Genomic DNA, 23,283 nt, shown 5'->3' on the forward strand with positions numbered 1-23,283 from the left:
AGAAGTTAAGTGACTTGCCCAAAGTCACACAGCTGACAAGTGGCAGAACGGGAATTCGAACCCATGATCTCTGACTCCAAAGCCCGTGGTCTTTCCACTGAGCCACGCTGCTGAACATCTCATTCAAACTATAGCAATAAATGGAATCAAGGTGATGTACACCTCATTAACAAAATAAATAGGGTAATGAAAATACATACCCTTCCTGAAGGAGATGATTACTGACATTTATTGAGTATCAACTCTAGGCTTTTCTGTTGAGAACTGAGCGTGCCCACCATCAGGGTCAGTGAGCTGCTGTTTCAATCTTGTGATGCACTAGCCTCATTTAGGGACTTGTATCTGACAACTTTCAAATAATAATAAGGAATAAAATGTGGAAAGTAACGTGTAAATTACAGGCCAATTCTATTTAGGAATCTAAATGGGTTTTACAGTACCAATAAATGTTTCAAGTAAATCCCAAGGAACTGCAAACTTGAAAAGCCCGGGAAAGCTTGGACAAATGACCCTTTCTCAGTTACAAGATCACGTCGGCTCTCCTCGTTACCCATCACCAGCAGTGACAGTAAGCCGAAAGTGGTAAGGGAGAAATGGAAATCGGTCCCCATGTAATTCCGAGTCCTTGGAATAAGGAACGATTTGGGGTGAAGCTGACGCGGAAGCCATTACGAGGGATCTGGCCCTGGGTCGTGTTAAAACTTTTTTTTCTTTAATGGTGTCCGTTAAGTGCTTACTTGTAGTCTTTACTCACCGCTCCTTCAGCATCACAGAACTTACGTGCATATCCGTATTCATTGATTCTATTTATTGCTATTGTTCTTGTCTGTCCGTCTCCCCCGATCCGACCGTGCGCCCGTCAAAGGGCAGGGACCGTCTCTACCTGTTACCGATTTGTCCATTCCAAGCGCTTAGTCCAGTGCTCTGCACATAGTAGGCGCTCAATAAATACTACTGAATGAGTGAATATTCATTCATATTTATATTCATTTTAACGTCTGTCTCCCACTCTAACCTGCAAGATCGCTGTGGGCAGGGAACGTGTCTGCCAACTCTATCACACTGTGCTTTCCCAGGCGCTTAGTACAGTGCTCTAACACAATAAGCGCTCAATAAATAGGACTGATCGACTGAAGTGTCACGTACTGTACTAAGATCTGGGTAGGTAATCAGGTCCATGTCCCACACGGGGCTCACCATCTTAATCCCCATTTTACAGAAGAGGTCACTGAGCCCCAGAGAAGTGAAGTGATTTGCCCAAGGTCACACAGAGAACAAGGGGCGGAGTTAGGATTAGAACCCGGGTCTTCTGACTCCCAGACCCAGGCTCTTTTCACCAGACCACTCCACCTCCAGGGTGGAGTGAAGGCTTCTGGGAGTCAGTCCGTCCATCTGAACGAATGAATAAATGATGAATCGTATTTATTGATCACTTACTGTGTGCAGATCACTGCCCTAAGCGCTTGGGAGAGTACAATACAACAATATAACAGACGCGTTCGCTGCCCACGATAAGCTTAGGAGCATCTGATGTAATGCTTCCTCATTAGGCAGTGGGTGGTTTTAAATGCCTTTCAAGGGCGGGAACCTCCCACTCGACGCTGGTCTTACTGGTAAGAAGAATCTATTAGCTACTGGTGCTAATGGTATAAATGAGATTGGGGGTGCATGGGATGCAGATGGGGGAAGGCCGCGGCTTTCGGTGGTGTAGAAAAAACTGTGGGAGCAGGAGGTATGGGGGGTTGCCGGTGCGGGTGTTATAGAGAAGTTATGGGGAAGCAGCATGGCTCAGCGGAAAAGAGCCTGGGCTTCGGAGTCAGAGGTCATGAGTTCGACTCCCGGCTCTATCACTTGTCAGCGGCGTGACGGCGGCCAAGTCGCTTCACTTCTCCGTGTCTCAGTTACCTCATCTGTCAAACGGGGATGAAGACTGTGAGCCTCTCGGCGGACAACCTGATTACCCCGTATCTACCCCGGCGGTTAGAACAGTGCTCGGCACCTAGTAAGCGCTTAACAGATACCAACATTATTAGAGAGGACTGTTAGGCCAGGTGGTGTAGATTGGGATGTAGGTGTGGTTCCGGCGGAACCGCTGACCCTGTCGAACGAAACACGAGGAATGAAGTGAAGTGCATCTCCCCGCTTAAATTAATGATGGCATTTCTGAAGCACTTACTTCGTGCCAAGCACCGTATTAGGCGCTGAGGTAGATACAAGGTAAGCAAACCTGACTTAGACCCTCTCGGACACACGGCTCACAACCCAGGGAAGCAGCGCGGCTCAGTGGCAAGAGCCCGGGCTTGGGAGTCAGAGGTCCTGGGTTTGAATCCCGGCTTTGCCACTTGTCAGCTGTGTGACTGTGGGCAAGTCACTTAACTTCTCTGTGCCTCATCTGTAAAATGGGGATGAAGACTGTGAGCCTCACGTGGAACGACCTGATGACCCTGTATCTACCCCAGTGCTTAGAACAGTGCTCTGCATATAGTAAGCGCTTAACAAATACCAACATTATCATTAACTGGCTGGGCCTGGCCTTCACTTCTCTTCTCTGTGCCTCGGTGACCTAAAGAGATAGTAAGGAATTTGAAAAATCGAAAAGTCATAAAACAGAACTAAATTCTCTAATAGAGAAGCAGCGTGGCTTCATGGCAAGAGGCTGGGCTTGGGAGTCAGAGGTCATGGGTTCGAATGCCGGCTCTGCCGCCTGTCAGCTGTGTGACTTTGGGCAAGCCACTTAACTTCTCTGGGCCTCAGTTAAATCATCTGTAAAATGGGGATGAAGACTGTGAGCCCTACGGGGGACAACGTGATTATCTTGTATCTACCCCGCCGCTTAGAACAGTGCTTGGCACATAGTAAGCGCTTAACAAATACTGACTTTTTTTTTTTAATAATGGGAGAATGCACCTGGACAGATGATCAACTCCCTCCTCTCTTTAGCCAAGACCCTGTGATCAACACCTCCCCCCCACAACTTTTTGAACTGGGCTTTCAGCCTAGGGGTCATTGCAAGGGACTGACAGGTCTTGAGAACTTCCAGTCATGGAGGTCAAACTCCACTGCGGGTCTCCAGACCTTAAGTTCACTGTGGGCAGGGAACGTGTCTGTTCATTGTTATACTGTACTCTCTCAAATGCTTAGTAAAGTAATAATAATAGTAATAATGATGGTATTTGTTAAGCGTTTACTATTCATTCATTCAATAGTATTTATTGAGCGCTTACTATGTGCAGAGCACCGTACTAAGCGCTTGGAATGTACAAATCGGTAACAGATAGAGACACTCCCTGCCCTTTGACGGGCTTACGGTCTAATCGGGGGAGATGGACAGACAAGAACGATGGCAATAAATAATAATGTTGGTATTTGTTAAGCGCTTACTATGTGCAGAGCACTGTTCTAAGCGCTGGGGTAGACACAGGGGAATCAGGTTGTCCCACGTGGGGCTCACAGTCTTAATCCCCATTTTACAGATGAGGGAACTGAGGCACAGAGAAGTTAAGTGACTCGCCCACAGTCACACAGCTGACAAGTGGCAGAGCTGGGATTCGAACTCATGAGCCCTGACTCCAAAGCCCGTGCTCTTTCCACTGCGCCACGCTGCTTCTAAATAGAATAAATAGATTCGAGGGGAAGAGCATCTCATTAAAACAATAGCAAATAAATGCTATTTGCTAAATGCAAATGTTAATGCTAAATCTCATTAACAAAATAAAGCACTGTTCTAAGCGCTGGGGGAGATACAAGGTGACTGACCCACGTGGGGCTCACAGTTTTCATCCCCATTTTCCAGATGAGGTAACTGAGGCCCAGCGAAGTGAAGTGACCTGCCCAAAGTCACAGAGCTGACAAGTGACGGAGCCGGAATTAGAACCCTTGACCTCTGACTCCCAAGCCTGGGCTCTTTCCACTGAGCCACACTGCTCTGCACACAGTAGGTGCTCAGTAAATACAATCGACTGACTTCCAGCCTGCTAGCTCTTCGAAACCTGCCCTTCCCAGTTCCCACCCTCATCTCATATCCCTGTACTTCATTTTGCCCCTGCACTAAAAAAGGAAATGTTGGCATCTACGGGGGACAGTAAGTCATTGCTGAATGCAGGAACTCGTTTTAAGGTTTGGGTTAATAAAGGGTGGAGATTGATCTTAGAGCACTGGATCTTAGAGCACTGGATGGCAGTGCTACGACAGCACTGCCATCCAGAAAGTCTCTTGGCCTTCCTAGCCAGGGCCTAGTGACAGAATCATAGGAAATAGCAAGGTTTTAGGTGCCCTTTGACATCAGTCTTCCGAATCACGGAGTCTAAATGAGTCTGGAAGGAGGGTCTGGGCTCTATTCGTTCCCTCAGAGATGGAAATTCCTTAGCTCTCGTGGAGAACCCATTTCGCTGTCAGTGTTACTGACAATTTCTTCCTCCCTGAACCTATAGATAATACATTCGTTAACTTCAAAATACACCAGACATTCGGCCACGATAGTGACCTGGAAAGGCTGCTTTTGGACATCTCTGGGATCTTTCTTCTCAAACAGTGAAATTTCTTAAGCATCTACTGCATTGCTTCTCATTAATTTAATTACACCTCACATTAGGTCCTGGAGAAATTCAGCGGTCTCCACACACTCTGGTGAGTCCTCCAGGATCTGGACCCGGGGATCAGGGTTGGAAGTTTAAATACCTTGGGAGTCGGCTGGTCACGCATTTGCAATCTGCCGATCAGCGGGTTACTCTCCCCTTCTAGACTGCAAACTCATTGTGGGCAGGGAATGTCTACCAACTCTGTCATCTTGTACTCTCCCAAGCATTTAGTACAGTGCTCTGCACACAGTAATCACCCAAGTATCATCGATCAGTTGATTGTTAGGTGTCTGCTGCTTAAAGGAACAGCACGCTATAGAGAGTACCGGGGATATTAACTAAAAAACTCCCTTTTATAACCCAGCTTCTGTTCACGTGTCTGGGGATTGGTATTTGAATCAATGTGGGATGGAGGTTACGGCATGGGGTGAATTGGCTCAAGACAATGAGAATAAAGACAAGAAAAGTAAACTATGAATGAAGAGTCATTTTATTGGAAAGAAAGGAAAAAAAAACAGTTCATGTTCATCCCTTTTAGAAGTGGCGACGCTAATAAATTAAATAATCCAAGGAACCTCTCATAGAGACATGGAAAAATTCCTGATAATAACATTCCACTCTAAACCATCTTGCTGTTGACATGCCAAACCTGGGATTTAGATACTGTAAACTGTTTCGGAGTCAATATATAGTAGAGAATATAAAGAACGTGGTTTTCCTCCTATTCAGAATTGTTTTTTTCTAAAAGAACATATTTAGCAGAGAGAGAAGAGAGATCAATTAAAGAGGTTGGAATCTCCAGGCATACCTGTGAATAAATAGACAATAATAGATTAGTCATTTTTCATTTCGGATTAATAATTACAGACAATGAATGCTTATTATTGTACTATATTTGTGTAGGGGGGTGTGTGTATATAAAGATATGTGTGTGTGTTTTTGTGTATGCGTGTGTCTACACTCTGTTGGATAAGCTTTCGCGAGCTTTCATAAGCTTTAATAAATAGTAATAAAGGCATTTAGATCCACTACTCTCTTCAGCTTCCACTTAGATAAGGTTCCACGCCTGGACATCTAACTCCCTCTGGGAGTCAGTGGCCCAGAAGAGGGTATGGATCGCCTTAACAGAGCAGAAGAAGCCATGTGGCCAAGTGGAAAGAGCACAGGCTGGTGAGCCAGAGGCCCTGGATTCCAATCCTGGCTCTGCCACTTGCCTACTGCGTGACTTTGGACTTTTCACTTCTCTAGGTGTCAGTTTCCTCATCTGTAAAATGGGGATTCAATACCTCTTCTCCCTCCTACTTAGACTACGAGCCCAGTATGGGCCAGGGACTTTGTCCAACCTAATTATTTTGAATCCATCCCAGTGCTCTGACACATAGTGGGTACTTAACAAGTACCACGATCATTATTAAGATGAGGCATGTTCCCTGCCCACTAGAAGCTCATCCTCTAATGGGGGAGACTGACAGAAACATATCTACAAATTAGGAAAAAGAATAAGCCAAATAAATCGTATACATTATTAGAGATGCTGAGGCGGGGTATGAATATATACATCTCTAAGTTACTCGAGGTGGCTGATGAATTGGTGGGTCTTGGTTTTGGTGAGTTAATCAGGAAAGGCAGATTGGAAGAGTTGGGATTTTAGGGGTCTCTGAAGGTGGGGAGAGCTGTGGTCCGTTGGATGAGGAAGGGGGTGGGGCTTCAGCTGATTTGGTCAATATTTCATCCAAGTTTCAGCACATAAAAATACCCACACACAAGCACTCTGTAAATATATCTAGTCTAGAAGCATTTCACCCACCAGTCTGAATGAAGAGGATGACTTACCAGAACCCTAGGACTGCATTACTTCAGTTGGTTTCTGGGATCTTCTAAAAGAAAACATTTCCATAAAATCAAATCATGACACATAATAGGAAAACCCATTTTCAGTTGTCCAGGATTGGCTACCTGAGTGAACTGGAAATACCAACTGGCTACCAAGCTCTCTGTAGCACTCTCTCTGTCTCTCTGTCTGTCTCTCTGACTACCCATCTCTGTCTTTCTCTCTGTCTTTCTCCTCTCCTCTCTCTCTCTCTCTCTCCTTTTCAGTCAAAATGTGCGGGTAATTCCAGTCAACAGTTCTGCACTGCTCCAGTGCTTGACACACAGGAGCACTTAACAAACACCGGCATTACTATTATTATGATGTATTAAAAACATCTCCTCTTTCTGGGTAGTCTTACTCTCCATTTTACAGATGAGGTGACTGAGGCACAGAGAACTGAAGGATTTGCCCAAGTGGCAGAGCTGGGATTAGAACCCAGGTCCTTCTGACTCCTAGGCCCAGGTCCATCCACTAGGCCATGTTGCTTCTCAAGATTGAGACTCCGAGGGCTGCTGTGTTTGTTTATTAAGGCAATCAGCTACTCTCTTCAACCTCCACTGGGATAGGCCTCCCCCCCGCCGGCAAACATCTAGCTCCTTTTGGGAGCCACACTGGCCCAAATGAGGGTGGGGCTTCAGACCCTCTCAGAAATGAAGTCTGATGTACAATCAGGGAAGCAGCAGGGTCTAATGGAAAGAGCATGGGCCTGAGGGTCAGAGGACCTGGATTCTAATCCCAGCTCTGCCATGTGTCCGCTGTGAGACCTTGGTCAAGTCATTTCACTTCTCTGAGCCTCAGATACCGCATCTGTAAAATGGGGATTAAATCCTACTCTCTCCTACTTAGACTGTGAGCCCCATATGGGACAGGGTATATGTACAACCGGATTAACTTGTATCTACCCCAGTGTTTAGAACAGCGCTGGGCACGTAGTAAGCACTTAATAAGTACCATAATAATAATTATTATTATTAGCTGGGGAGACCGCACTGAAATAAATTTCAGAATGGAGGAAGAAGGAAAAGGGGATAAATACAGAGTTTTTGCTCTCCATTTCCTGTGACAATAGCAATCAATGTATTTTTAGCAGCCTGGCTTACTGGAAAGAGTCAGGGCCTGGTAGTCAGGACACCTGGGGCTCCGAACCCAAGCTCTGTCACTTGCCTGCTGTGTGACCCTGGGCACGTCACTTCAGCTAGCCCTGCTCCAATTTCCTCCTCCGTAAAATGGGGATTAAATGTGTTCTCCCTCCCCGACAGACTTTGGAGTCCTGTGCGGGACAGAGTCCGGGCCTGGCCTGATTGCATTATATTGACCTTAGTGTCTCGCACGTAGCAAGGGCTTATCAAATACCACAATTGCTGTTTATATCATTATCATTATTCCCGTCATTACTATTTGGCGATTTCATCTGAACTCACCTGAACCGGTTGAGGAAGGTTGTAGGCCACCGGTCTGATGACGGCCTCTCTGTAGAATGAGGGGGGCACGATGTCAGGCTGAACCAGAGACATGGTCATGGGTGGAAAATAAGGCATGACTTCAGTCTCGGGGTAAGGCATGACCTGAACCTGAGGGTAGGGCACCACTACAGCCTTCAGGTAGGGCAGGACTTCTTTCTTAGGGAGAGGCATGTCTTCGGGATTTTGTTGAGGCTGGAGATAAGTCAGGGTCTCAGGATGAGTCACGGGGAGGACAGCAGGCTTTTGGTAAATGTGAGGATTAACGTAGGTTTTGATGGGAGGGAAAAACGGGTAGGGATATTTCTAAAAGAAAAAAAGAGAGAAAAAACCAATCAAGCCAAACTTGAGTCAAATTCACATATCAAATTCACAGATTCACATATGAGAAGCAGTGTGGCTTCACGGACAGAGCACGGGCTTAGGGGTCCGAGAGTCATTCTAATCCCGGCTCCGCTACTTGTCTGCTGTGTGACCTTGGGCAAGCCGCTTAAGTTCTCTGTGCCTCAGTTACCTCGTCTGTAAAATGGGGCTTAAGACTGTGAGCCCCATGTGGGACAACCTGATTACCTTGTATCTACTCTAGCGCTTAGAACAGTGCTTGGCACATAGTAAGTGCTTAACAAATACCTTTATTATTATTATTATTATTATATGACTATCAAAATCTTTCTAGGATGACCTAATAATAATAAGTATTAGTATGATTAGTATAGCACTGTACTAAGCACTGGAGTGGATACAAGCAAATTGGGGTGGGCACAGTCCCTTTCCCACGTGGAGCTCACAGGCTTAATCCCCATTTTACAGAAGAGGTAACTGAGATCCAGACAAGTGAAGTGACTTGCCCAAGGTCACACAGCAGACAAGTGGCAGAGCCGGGATAGAATCCATGACCTTCTGACTCCCAGACCCATACTCTATCCACTATTCTATGCTGCTTCTACGGATTAAACTCCCGGGCTGAGGTGACGAGCATTTTACATTCGTTCCCCCTGGGATAGGTGGATGAAGAAAATAGTGGGATCAGGAAGGGTTGGGATAAACTCATAGATGAGAAGTTGATGAAGGGTCACTAAAGAGAAGAGTTGCCATTTCCCATGGTCCATCCGCAACCGTGGAGATGGACAAAGGAAACCATCCATCTGAGAGAAAACAGCATCGGTTCGGCCCAGATTATTTTAGGTTCCACTTGTGCTGAATAATAATGTTGGTATTTGTTAAGCGCTTACTATGTGCAGAGCACTGTTCTAAGCGCTGGGGGATATTCAGGGTCATCAGATTGTCCCACGTGAGGCTCACAGGTAATCCCCATTTTACAGATGAGGTAACTGAGGCCCAGAGAAGTGAAGTGACTTGCCCACAGTCACACAGCTGACAAGTGGCAGAGCTGGGACTCGAACTCATGACCTCTGACTGATAAACCAAATCTGTCTTATGATGAATCCTGGCCAAAGAACTGCTCTCTGGAATGAAGTAAATGTGTTTTTCCAGGATACGCTAGAAGCATTTAGGAAAATGCTTCTCCTACTACCCAGAATCGCTCCCCCATCCTCAGAGACGCTCATCACTTCACACAGTTCTCATTGGCACGGCCTCGACCCAAGAGGAGGGCTGGTCCATCATCTTCCTCTTTCCTGAATTTCCGGGATAATTGGGCTTGAGTAGCCAGGCCATAGAGGTGTTGATTCACACTGGATCCCCCAATGGTCAGGTCCGTACATTCCGCTGCTAATTCAGGTAAAGGAAGATTTTGGACTTAGATTTTCACGTAACGTGATTCGATTCTCCCCTTGGCTCTGGCTGTGAAGACCCAGCAATAGATGGATGGGCTGAGGCAAGAGCTGCCTTTAAAGTAAAATTACTCATTTGATTTCCTGATTGGTTTGGAGAAAATGGGACCTCTAAATGCCCCAATTACATCTTTTAGTGCAATGGGGGCCAATGCAGGGCAAATATTCTGGAAGAAAATGTTTTTCTCAACTGCCCTCTTCTGAAATCTACAGTGAGAATATCATTTTCTTCTGAGAGAAGAGAAAGTTTACCAGACGGGGCTGGTAGAATTCCTTCTCTTCCATAACGTGTTCCTGCAAAAAAAAAATTGAGAACAGTGTAAAATAGAAAACAGAGCAAATGATTTAATAAAATAAGCTTCACTGTATCATCTAGTGAAATAATCTCTGTTTTTCCAGTCACTCACTGGCAAAACTAAGCAGAGAGTGAGATTCAGCCCAAAGTAATTTAGGAAAAATTTTTTTAAAAATCAACTTCAATTCTTCACTCTCCTTTGGCATGTACATTTGCAAATTACTTCCAAGTACAAACTCCACTGCAAGTCAGTTCTGGTTTACATACCTGAGTGGCTGGAGGGACCCTGCTCTTAAAGCTGCTGTGGACCTGCTCTAGAAACTGATTCATTCAATAGTATTTATTGAGTGCTTACTATGTGCTGAGCACTGTACTAAGCGCTGGGAGGACACTGCTCTGGAGGCTGGTCATCATAGATCTCAAACCAGTGGGCCAGCCATGGGCCGGGCAATTCCACTTTGGGAAAAAAAAAGTTGGCTACACGAGATTTCCAGCCTACACATCCAGAGGGAATGAAGAGTTTAGACATTATCAAGCAAGCCAACTAATTGATTTTGCTAATTGATTTTGCTACCCTGAATATCCAAATTTTACAGAAGCCTCCTTCCTCCTCCCGTCCCACGAACTGGAGATTTGGACATCAAGTCAGAAAATGACAACACGGGAAACGGCATTCCAGCAGCAGGAGGAAGATCATTTCTCTTTCCTGCTCCAAGCTGGGGCATTGGCCATCTGGTAACTTACCTCGCTGGATAAGGTAGTAGGAAGGTCCTGTTAGGAAAAGGAAAACCCGTTTCAGTGGAAGGACTGACTCGGGGGGAAGTGGTTCTCCTCCCCCAAACCAGCCCTTCTCCTTGGTCTGTGGGGGTTTTTAGAGGCCTGTCAGCCCAAAATCACCATGACGAGTCAGGAAAAACCCAGCCAAAAGTGGCCCCACATTAAGAAATTGTAAAGGGAAGGGAGGACTAGAGTTTCAGGTTGCGGGTGCTCCAAATGACTAATGGTAGACAGGCCAAAATCGCCTCAGCATCAAGGACAAAGCAGGCAGGTTCCCATCTCTATCAATCATATTTATTGACCATTTACTGTGTGCAGAGCACTGTACCAAGCTTTGGAGAGAATGCAATATAACAACGTACAGATACATTCCCTGCCCACAATGAGCTTACAGGAAAGAGGGGGAACTAACGCCTTAGCAGCTTGAGTATAAATAAATGAATAAATCAGCAGCACACAGAGTTCCACCCTGGAACTGGCCATCTGATTTGGAAAAATGGGTAAAGATTCATGGGACAAAACCCATTACAAAACTTAAGTCCCCCTAATTCAACAGGGGAAATAATTGAGGTTAATATCATAAAATAAAATTTTACCATAAGTTCTCTGCGTTTTACGAGTTTCTCCTAAAGAAAAAATATTAAGTATAAAAGAGAAATCAATTAGTTCCTTACTCTGAGTAGAGAGCTTTGTTCTAAGTACTTGGAAGAACACAACAGAGTAGGTAGACACTATTCCTGATTCTACCAGCTCGGCTGACTAAAATCACTTAGAAGGAAGCAACAGATTTCAAAATTAGAACAACAGTGCTACTAGGAATGGAGGATTGAGTATTCAAAAAAGTTTTGAAAAAGTATCTTACCTTAACCAGCAGTTGGTCAGTTTCCTAGGGAAAGGAAAAGATAAGCCGTTTAGGTTTATAATAATGTTGGTATCGGTTAAGCGCTTACTATGTGCAGAACACTGTTCTAAGCGCTGGGGTAGATACAGGGTAATCAAGTTTTCCTTGTCCCACGTGAGGCTCACACTTAATCCCCATTTTACAGATGAGGTCACTGAGGCACAGAGAAGCGAAGTGACTTACCCACAGTCACACAGCTGACAAGTGGCAGAGCCGGGAGTCGAACCCATGACCTCTGACTCCGAAGCCCAGGCTCTTTCCACTGAGCCACGCTGTTTACGACACAACATGGTGGAAACACTGATTGAGGAGGTCTCCACAGCTACAGTGAAGCTGAGAACTGAAATCTTTATCTGTAAAGTTTCCCTGGTGGACTCAATTGACTCTGGGGAAAGGCCTGTGGAGTGGGAGAGAGGAAGAGGCGGTGGCCCTGGGCTTGAAGAAGGGAATGGAAGAGAACAGAGCAGAAGACAAGGAAATGGAAGAGAAGAATTGAGAACAGGAGAACAGAAGATAAGAGAACAGAACAGAAGACAAGGGAACGGAAGAGAAGGGAATGGAAGAGAAATAAACAGAAGAGAAGAGAACAGAAGAGAAGGGGAGACTGTGGGGGATTGATTCGGGAGACAGGCAGAACCGGACTCCCCACAGACTGTGTCCCCCAGGGAACGGGGTGGGCTCAATGCCACTGGCTTAGAAAGCTAAATGGTCCAAGACCCCAGTGAAACATGCAGATTTCAAATTCACTTGGGTGTTGTTTCCACTGCCGCATAATGGCTCCCTCCCTCTTAGGTGTGGCTGTGTGGACTGAGCTCACTGCTTGAGGTGAGAGGACAAGGGAGCCCAGACTGGACCGTAGCTGGGTCAGCCAAAGCTGGGCTCTGGCCTTTCAGTGAAGAACTCACGTCAGTGAAGGACTCACCTCACTGGATGAGCTGCTGCTCTGTAGTTTCTGCAGAGGAGAGACAATCCGTTCAGTGGCAGGGCTGACGCAGGGAAGGCTACCGTATTCCCCTTTCAATGGGGACTGGAAGGTCTGGGCAGCCAGAGGCCACCACTGCTCAACTGTAGGTAGACCCGTCGGTGGTCGCGGGGCAGGATGGGGAGGGGACCTTGTTACAAGGATTTCCAGTAGGAAATCCTCCCTGTTCACGTATCATCGGCCTCATCGAGGGCAAGCCTGCCGCTGAGGGAGACGAGGCCTTTGTGGAAGTGTGAATCATGAAACTCGTGACCCCCAGCTAACCTGCCCAAGACTCCTGGTCCTCGTCTCTCCAGGGCCGGCCTGTGTTCTTGGGTAATTGCCGGAACTTTGATGTTGGAGTATTTCTAGTCACGGCTACAACTTTTCGTCTCCTTCTTCCTTTTTTCCCTTCGGGCTCTGCTTCCTTACATTTACTTATCTCTCTCTTTCTCTGCCCTCTCGAGAGCTGTTGGAGACCTGGGATAAATCTTAGATGTGGCTGAGTCTCTCCTCAGTTGACTTTGGGGTAGGACACTAGCTCTCCATTTCCTTTCCAGGGGTCCTCAGCCATATGACCCAGGCAATCACTTCCCAGTAAACTCAGCTTCCAATATGACGAGTGGAGAGCGAGGCCGAGAACTCAGTTTCCACCTAGAACTCCCAGACGTACCCTCATCACTGGCAAAAGCCCACCCTCCGAGCCCACCGTACTCACGGGCATTGCCATGGCAACAGCCAGCAGGCAGGAGAGGATGAAGACCTTCATGGTGATTGAGTCCTGCAAAGGCAGATGGGAATGATGAGAGTTGAACTCGGGCAAAGATCGTTAATTTTACAAAACAGAATTGTGAGGTATCCACTCCAATCCTTAGTGCAGTGTCTGACACACAGTAAGGGCTAAATAAATACCACAAGTATTATTATTATTATTACTATAACGCACAATGAAATCCTTTGTAGAAGGAAGTGAGTTTGCAAGTCTGTGATATTCAGCATGGGCATCCATTATCTGTGTTCATCTTTCTGTAGATAGTGTTGAAATTGACAATCCCGTTTCAGTGGAAATTCACATTTCAGAATCGTGTGGCTGTCTACAGTATCATAATTCAAGTGTAAACTGTGAATTCTTCCAGTGGCTAGTTTTACAGTGAAAAAGCTATTATAGTATTCATTCATTCATTGATTCAATCATATTTATTAAGCGCCTACTGTGTGCAGAGCACGGTACTAAATGCTTGGGAAAGTACAATACAGCAATAAATACAGCAATCATCTAGAGCAGATGATAATACTAATTATATCCTGCATCTACTATCTTCAGTGTGTTTGGGGACTGGGGTCATTTCTACCAAATCTAATGTGCTCTCCCAAGTGCTTAGTACAGTGCTCTGCATATAGCAGCTCTCAATAAATATGATGGTATTGATGCCTGTCTACTTGTTTTGTTTTGCTGTCTGTCTCCCCCTTTTAGACTGTGAGCCCGTTGTTGGGCAGAGATTGTCTCTGTTGCCGAATTGTACATTCCAAGCACTTAGTACAGTGCTCTGCACACAGTAAGCGCTCAATAAATACGATTGAATGAATGATTGATTGATGGGGCTCTTGTTAGACCAAAATTCTTCATCATTAGAGCTGGGTTTACATCTTCAACTACTATTGAAAGAATTGAGACTTGAAGTGGACATTGCCCTCACTTTTTGGAGTTATTCAAAGTTTTCCAGCATATCAAAATCAAGAACATATTTTTTGACCTCAGCCATCCAAAACCTGGGTGCAGGTAACGGCAGCCTCAGTCTCCTGGCATTTTAAAACAATAGAAAGTGGCTAAAGACACCAAATGTCTGTTGTCTTTAGAAATCCTCTCCAGAAGAAGAGGCCGCTGTTCCTCTAAACAAGAAATTTGGGATCATTAGGAGGGATTCTTGGAAGCAAATTCAATACTCATGTTTCGGACCTGTTTAACCCAGGTAGAATCAAAGGTGGGTAAAGGATTTCAAAGTCATCAAACCCATCCTCCTGTTTCTAGAATGGCATCAGCTAGGCTTTCTCAAGGGATAGCTGTTCACCCTTTGCTCAACTAGCTCCTAAGAAAAGGTTCTGTAGTTGCCTTTCCCAGTGAACCTGAATGCTCGTAAACCAGAGAGTCATCCTGGGGTCTAACCTAAACTAGCCTGCTGGGGAAATGGAAGGCTTTTGCTTTCCACCAGACCTCAGGAGACACAGTGAAGTCCTTCCCTGCTGGCCAAACTCTCTTCCTGAATCACTTGAAGGCTCTTAGCTCTGTGATTTCTCAGCCTTCAGTCATCTAGGGAAAATAAACTTAGGCACTAAACCCTTGCCAAACCCTTGATCAGGTGTGGTACAAAACTCTAGTAATAGGTCTGTCCAAAGTCAAATAATGATTAGCTCACTATCTCCCTGGACCCCCCAGATACATGTCCTCTTTTTAAACTCGGTATTTAATATATCGTGTTAAGGCTGGGGTCCACCGTGATCCCCAGATATTTATTTTTCCTAAAATAGCCCTCCCTGCCCCATATTGAATTCATGTAGCTTCTCTTTCAACTGTAGCTAAATTACCTTGAATCACCCAGTTTTCCCAACTCATCAAAGCTCTGTGAAATATTACCCAGTTCTGGCAATCATAGGTAAATCCAGTGAGCAATGGATATTGTCTAATTTCCAGGTTAATATTAAAAACATCCTGAAGCTCCTGGCTCCGGACCTACCTCAAGAATTCAATTCAGTATGCTCCCCTAGACTGATAGTGAAAATCACTTTTTGACTACAACCCCTGAAACAACTGCACCCTCAGCCCTCATCGTCAATCATTCAGAAACAAATACTCTATCGCCAACAAGTATTACATTGTGGCCTCTGATTTTTCAAGTCTACTACTTTTCAAGTTCACCACTTTCAGGTGGAAGGAAACTAAATTAGGCTGACAAGATTGGTTCTTCCTAAAGATAATGATTTTTACCCAATAAACCATTGAATTCTTGCTCCTGGAAAGTCTGGCTTTTAAAGGAGTTACCAGAATGACCTTGCATTAATGTCTCAGAAGAATATTCTGATGAACTAATCATGGATCCTAACTCCATGGTGAGAGGTTGGGGTGGACAGGGAGAGAACTCCTGGCCATTATGGCCATGGATTCCCAGATTTGGGGTGAAATCCTTGTTTTCACCCACACCCATTTGGGTTGACCTCCCGATCTTGGTTATTCCAGATCTCCAAAATATCTGAGCCCTCCCAAGGAAACCTAAAAAGAAATGAGTTTCCAAATGGAGTTAGAAAGACCCCAAATCGGTTCTTTTTGTTCTCTGAATCCTCTCTGCCCCACCCACTTGTCTCCCCAACAAAAAAAGCTCTGCCCCCTTTCCAGCCAATATTCGGCCCATACTCCACCCCTTTCCAGCCCAAAAGAGGAAAGCTAGCATGTACTATAATAAATGTTTTTCCGTAGGGCCTAGCTCTGAAGAAAGACAAAAAGAGTGCAGATTAACAGGGTCTAGAGATCTTTACCTGGTGTCCGAAGTTGGAGGTGGGGAAGGTGGTGATCTCCGAGAAGATGTGTTCTGCCTGTCTCAGGGCTATTTAAACCTTAACTTGGTGCTATGCTAATTCTGTGGTTTTATGAAAGGCCAATTGAGAGCTTGAATTCTCAGAACTCCCTCTGATACGAAATCGTTTTTCTGCCCAATTTATGTCCCAAGAAATTCCTAGGACTGTTGAACAACGGTGTGACTGACAATGTAACCATTGGAATTTGGCAACCTAACCCCATGGCCCTAGGTGCAGCCCCCCAGATTCATGCCAGAGTCGCCGAGAACGCACGGAACCTTCTTTAGACTGAGGCACTCCAACCTGTCCTCAGAGGGTGGGTGGAGGAGGAACGGTGGTCTGCCCCTCACCCTACAGGGGGTTCCTGAGGTGACTCCCACCCTCCCGATCTGTGCCAGTGAGATGCAACTTCTGGGATCCTGGATGGAGAATGTGGGGTTGAGTGGGAATCTCTGATCTGGTATCTGGAAGGACTTCAGATCCCAACTGTCTTGGGGTCACACTGTGGCTTCTCTATAGCCCTGGAGTCAAAGGTCAGAGTTCAGGGACTTAGAGTACAAGCTTCTTGTAGGCAGGAAAGATATTTTGTGATTCTCTTTTACTTGCCCAAGAATTCAGGATAATGCATTGTTTTTAATGGGTACTCAATAAATATCATTCCATTCTGTCAGAAAGAGAGTAAACTATGGATAAAGCTAATACATTCCTGCTGTCATGGGGTTCCTCTAGACTGTAAGCTCAACTTCTAGATGGTCAGCTCATTGTGGGCAGGGAATATATCTACTAACTCTGTTATATTGTATTCTTCTGAGTGCTTACGGTCATGTTCCGCACACGGTAAGTGCTCAATAAATTCACTTGATTGATAGATTGAAGGTTTGTGCATATGTTGGCCATTTCAGTGAGAAGCGCTTCCTCCCTGGAGGATAAATCCAGTGACAGGGTGACTTCAGTTCTCGTTTGCTTAAATCATCGCAGTCTCGAGGTGAAGAAGAGTGGAACATCATCGACTGTTTCACCCACCTTCCTAATTCAGGAAATGCTCACCATGAGATGAAAGCCTGACACTCTAACTAGAACCTTTGGATCTCTAATCGATACTTTTCTCTTTGGAATATTTGGGGGGTGGGCGGGGGGCAATCCGGGAGATGTCTACATTGTGCCCAGATTCTTGTAAGTCATGAAGCCGACATACTCTGTCAAAGGTCAGGTTTCAACAGAGAAGAGAGGTTATTGACAATGTAACGAACTGGGGTAGCATAGACCTATTCCTTAGATAATTAAGTCCCCATGAAACTAGGTGATTTGGAATGAATATCTACATGGATCCAATTGACCAGATAATTATCCAATTTTTTACCTTGCCTGTTTAGGCATGGGAAGGAGTTTAAAATATTGTATTGCGGTACATTTAGTGCCGGTGGAAAGTAGTAGCAGGAAATCCCCCATGAGTCTCAGAGAATTTCTATGGAGGACGAGCATTTCCTCCTCAGTGGTATTTGTTAAGCATTTACTGTGTGCCAAACATTGTACTGTCTTGGGGTCACACTGGCTTCTCTATAACCCTGGAGTCAAAGGTCAGAGTTCAGGGACTTTCTCTGGGGTAGAAACAAGACGGTCAGGTTGGACATAGTCCCAGTCCCACATGGGGTTCACAGTCTCAGTAGGAGGGAGTAGCATTTAATCCCCATTTTACAGATAAGTAACTGAGGCACGGGGAAGTTAAATGACTTGTCCAAGGTCACACAGCAGACAAGTGGGATTAGAACCCCAGCTCCTCTGACTCCCAGACCCATGCTCTTTTCACTAGGTCACGCTGTTTCTCGAATAGTCTGCATTAGTATTTATCAAGTACTTCCTATGTACACAAGACCATCAGGTTGGCCACAGTTCCAGTCCCACATGGGGCTCGAAGTCTAAGTTGGAAGGAGAACAGGCCCCATTTGTTTGACAGATGAGGAAATTGAGACACAGAGAAATTAAGTGACTAAGATCATACCGAGAATAAATTAGTCAATCAATCAATCAATAAAAGATATTTATCAAATGTTTACTAGGTTCAGAGCACTATACTAAGCACTTGGGAGAGTACAACACAACAGTGTAAGCAGACACATTCCCTGATCACAGTTAGTTTAGAGCCATGAAGAATCAGATCTTCTGATTCCCAGACCTGTGTTCTTTCCATTAGGACATTCTACTTGCCTATCTATGTTTCAGAGTTTCCTAGGTCTAAAGTGGATTTTTCCCAGATTTATCCAGATTATTGCACAATTCACCATTTTACTCTATGCTGGTAGATCTGACCTTAGTAATGCTTGGAGGTCCAAGAATTACTGAGGCTGATCATCAATCAGCATAGCAATACTGCTATGATTTTCCTGCCTCTTTGAGATCATTTTAAGTTCCTGTGGGCAGGAAAAATATATATCAAATCTGTTGTATCGTGCTCCCCCGAGCGTCCGTACAGCACTCTGCCCACAGTAAGCTCTCAATAAATGCCATCAGTTTGGTTTTAGTTTGGTCACTCTCTGGTAACCTGAGTGTCCAGGTGGAAAAGCAAAGCTAAGAATTACCATGGTTATCTTGGTCGTTCGGGCAAGTTTCCTCCTTTGAATGATGATAGTTATAAAGAACTTACCATATGATAAGCATTTTGGCAAATGCTGAGCTTGGTGCAGGGTAATGACAGCAGACACAGTCCCTGCCTGCATGGGGCCTATAAACTAAAGGCAGGCAGAGGCACTTATCTTTTCCCTATTGGACAGTTCAAAGAAACTCAGGGCCAAAAAGGTTAAGTGACTTGCCCAAGGTCACACATGAGGCAAGTGGCAGAGCTAGGACTGGAATCCATAACTCCTGACTCCAAGTCCCATGCTCTATCTGCTAGGCCACGCTGCCTTTTTTGTAGTATTTTTTAAGCGCTTACCGTACGTCAAGCACCGTGCTAAGTACTGAGCTAGTTACAAGATAATCGGGTTGGACATAGTCAGTCTCACAGGGAGCTCACCATCTAAATGAGAGGGAGGAGGATTCCATCGCCATTTTGCAGATGAGGTGACCGAGGCTCAGAAAAGTTAAGTGACTTGCCCTAGGACACACCTCAGGCAAGTGGCAGGGCTTGGATTGGAACCCAGGTCCTCTGACTCCCAGACCTATGCGCTTTCCATTAGGCCATACTGCTTTCCTAACTTTGCTTGAGTTACCTGGATAACAAAGAGGAAAAATGGGTTTGCTTCCATTCCCTGCTTCATTTTGCTAGAGTAACAAAGCACCCAGGACACATGACTCATGGGGATTGTAAACTCTTCCTGTCAGATCCCGGTGGGCAACTATTTTGTCTACCAAATCCCTTTTTATACTCTCCCAATCAACCAATCAAGGTATTGTTTGAGCACTAACTGTGTGCAGAGCAATGTTCCAAGCCCTTGGGAGAGTATGATACAACAGAATTGGAATATGGGATATCTGATCACCAGGAGTTTACAGTCTAAAGGGGGTTACAGAAATTAATATAAATAAATCTATGAAGGATATTTACACAAGTCCTGAGGGGCTGAGAGTGGGGTGAATATCAAGTGCTTCGTACAGTGTTCTGCACATGGTAGGTGCTCAGAAAATACCCCTGATTTAGGAAAGCTCGTGGAATCTGGAGTGGACGGATGAGAAGAGAGTGGTGGAAACCTGCCCAGATTCCACCCACCAGGTCTTCCCACTGGGGAAGAAAGCTCAGGTGATTAAATGTGTCTGTCTCTGTGCCCAATGTAGAACACCCTCCCCCGCTCCACCCCACCCAGAAATTGACGCCAGTTATGGGAAAAGGGTCCGGGGATCTTCAGTCTCGAGGACATCGACTTCCTCCATCGGGGTGTCCCAGGAAGTCTGCAGCTCAGTGGAGCCAAGCGTAGAGTCATTAATGGAGACTCCACTTTTCGCCAATCCAGGTGAGCGGGTCCCGTTTCGGAGTTCACCGTGCTGAGGGTTCTGGGAAAGAATCTTGCTGAGAAATGTTAAGGTCGTGACCGTCGTAAAGCCAGGCGCTGCCAAGTTTGGGCGGAGGGAGGAGATCAGTGACCTTGGCCTAGTGAACTAGGCAAAAATGGCTTCATTCACTTTACAACCCGCTGGCCGATGGGTGATAGGATGGGATTCCATCAGCTAGAGCAGCATTGTTCGCCAACATCGAAAAACAATATGTCAAGCTATAGTCTGCTCTGTACTTTGCACTCCGGCCCTCTCTATTATACCTGAAAACTTCACTATCGGGCCACGAATTTCTAAAGCCCAGCCCTCCTGCACCCTCATTCCTGCCCCAAGCAGCTCTTCAGAAGCCGCACAGCCCAATAGATAGAGCACAGGCCTGGGAGTCAGGAGGACCTGGGTTCTAAACCTGACTCTGCCGCCTGCCTGCTGTATGACCTTGAGTAAATCACTTCACTTCTCTGGGCCTCAGTTTCCTCATCTGTAAAATGGGAATTTTACAGACTATGAGCAGATTGTGAGACAGGGACTGTGTCTTGTATCTACCCCAGTGCATAGTTCAGTGCCTGGCACACAGTAAGCGCTTAACAAATACCATCATCATCATCATCACCTGGCTTCAAATCCCAGTTCCATCACTTGTCTGCCGTGAGACCTCAGGAAAGTCACTTTAATTCTCTCAGTTACCTCATCTCTAAAATGGGGATCAAAACTGTGAGCCTTGGGTGGGACAAGGACTATGTCCACCTGATTATCTTGTATCTACCCGGTGCTTAATATAGTATCTGGCACAAAGTAAGCACTTAAATACAATTAAAAGAAAACTGGGGTTACCCTAAGGCAATGAAACTGTTTTAGGGTTTCAACAGGTGAGTATAGGATCGAGGGGGTCGAGGTGGGATTGGAGCATACTTTGGAATTGGCATTAGAGGAGTGAAGTGTGTGAGCTGGGTTGTAGTAGGAGGGCAGGGAGGTAAGAAAGCAGGGGGCAAGGTGTCAGAGTGCTTTAAAGCTTTCGGTAGGAAGTTTCTCTTTGATGAGGAGGTGGATGGGAAACCACTGGAGGTTCTTGAGGAGCGGGGAAGCATGGACTGAATCATTTTGTAGAAAACCGTCCTGGGCACACTTCATTCTGTATGGACTACAGTGAGGAGAAACAGGAAGAAGGGAGGTCAGCGGGGAGGTTGATGCAGTAAACCAGGTGAGATAAGCTATAGCAGTTTGGATGGAGGGGAAGGGAGGATTGTAGCGACGTAAAGGTTAAGCCAACAGGATGTGGTGATAGATTGAATGTGTGGGTTGAATAAGAAAGACGAGTCGGGGATAACACCAAGGTTAAGGGCCTGTGAGACGGGAAGTTGGTGGTGCTGTCTACAGTGATGGGAAAGTCACAAGGGAGAACAGGTTTTGGTTGGGAAGATAAGGAGTTCTGTTTTGGCCATGTAAAGTTTGAGGTATTGGTGGAACATCCAAGTAGAGATATCCCGAAGGCAGAAGGAAATATGAGACTGCAGAAAAAGAGATAGATCAGGGCTGGAGATGTTGATTTGGAAATCATTGGCATAGAGATGAACTGTACTTTCCCAAGAGCTCTGGCATGCTCTAGGCACAGTAAGTGCTCAATAAATATGAGTAATTGATTGACTGACAAAGAGAATGTTGTTAGAAAAGGGGGAGGAGATGCCCGAAGGCATTGGGCTAGTCAGGGGCAACAGAAGGCTGCCCTGCAGGGGGAAATCATCTGATTTGCCCAGGGATGAATTGGCCCCGGGGCCAGAGAGGGAAATTGAGTCAGAGACTGGTCAGTCACACCTCACCAAACCCTCCCACCTCTTTGACTTTTGCTCTCCATTTGGGTCCTGCCTGCCTACTCATGAGAGAATGCTTTATTCCCTATTGATGGTTTTATTCCCCCGCGGGGTTCTTTCCTGAATTAGTGCTCACACTCCCTTAATCGCAATCAGCAACCAGCTTGTTGGCTGAATGTGAAAGTTGCTTTTTTTCTTAGAAACCACACCATCCCCTCCAGGCCTGGCCTCCAGCATGAAGGTTCAGTTTTCCTGGTTCCAAATTTCGAGTGGATTCTAAAGATACAGATTCGCCAGACAGCTCCTCCTTTCATTTTTTTATAGTATTTGTTAAATGCTTATTATGCACCAGGCACTGTACTGAGCACTGGATTAGCATGGCTTAGTGGAAAGAACCCGGGCTTGGGAGTCAGAGATCATGGGTTCTAATCCCAACTCCGCCACTTGTCTGCTGTGTGACCTTGGGCAAGTCACTTAACTTCTCTGTTCCTCATCTATAAAATAGGGAATTAAGACTGTGAGCCCCATAGCGACCTGATCGCCTTGTCTCTACCCCAGCGCTTAGAACAGTGCTTGGCACATAGTAAGCGCGTAACAAATACTATAATAATAATAATAATCATTATTATTATACAAGGTTGTCAGGTTGGACATAGTCCCTGTCCCTCATGGGGCTCACAGTCTTAATTCCCATTTTACAGATGAGAGAACTGAGGCACAGAGACGTTAAGTGGCTTGCGTAAGGTCTCACAGCAGGCAAGTGGCAAAGCTGGGATTAGAATCCAGTTGCTCTGACTGTGCTCTTCCCATTAGGCCACGCTGCTTCTTATCAGGACTTGGTCTCCAGGTGAAAGAAGATGGGTGATAGATTTATAGGATGTGACTCAGAGGTCAGGATGGGCCAACCATCCCAAATGTTATCTGAAAGGCCAGGGAAGGAGGAAGGATGGAAAGCGAGGGGGAGGAGGAGACTTGAGTTGGTTCCATTTTGGGATCAGACTATCTACGTTGGAGTTAGAGAGAGATAGTAAGCTCCTTGAGGTCAGTAATCAACCAATCCTAATAATAATTATGATATTTGTTAAGTGCTTACTGTGTGTCAAGCACTGCTGTATGCGCTGGGATGGATCTAAGGTAATCAGGTTGTCCCACGTGAGGCTCACAGTCTTAATGCCCATTTTACAGATGAGGTAACTGGGACACAGAGAAGTGGCTTGCCCGAGGTCACACAGACTAGCGGCGGAGCCGGGATTAGAACCCATGTCCTCTGACTCCCAAGCACATGCTCTT

At 45.7% G+C, this 23,283-nt stretch overlaps 1 protein-coding gene across 1 annotated transcript; it reads right to left on the minus strand.

The window, feature by feature from the left end:
* Positions 1-5,377: 5,377 nt before the first annotated feature.
* On the minus strand, positions 5,378-16,213 carry CSN2 (casein beta). The gene is given in 10 exon segments (NM_001246850.2): positions 5,378-5,385; positions 6,411-6,454; positions 7,872-8,216; positions 9,956-9,997; positions 10,743-10,769; positions 11,372-11,401; positions 11,638-11,661; positions 12,599-12,628; positions 13,356-13,418; positions 16,166-16,213. Coding segments are annotated over 8 exon segments (570 nt in total). The 5' UTR covers positions 13,407-13,418; positions 16,166-16,213; the 3' UTR covers positions 5,378-5,385; positions 6,411-6,433.
* Between the last annotated feature and the right edge of the window lie 7,070 nt (positions 16,214-23,283).

Source organism: Ornithorhynchus anatinus, chromosome 10 (assembly GCF_004115215.2).
Source record: "Ornithorhynchus anatinus isolate Pmale09 chromosome 10, mOrnAna1.pri.v4, whole genome shotgun sequence".
NCBI classification, from domain to species: Eukaryota; Metazoa; Chordata; class Mammalia; order Monotremata; family Ornithorhynchidae; genus Ornithorhynchus; species Ornithorhynchus anatinus.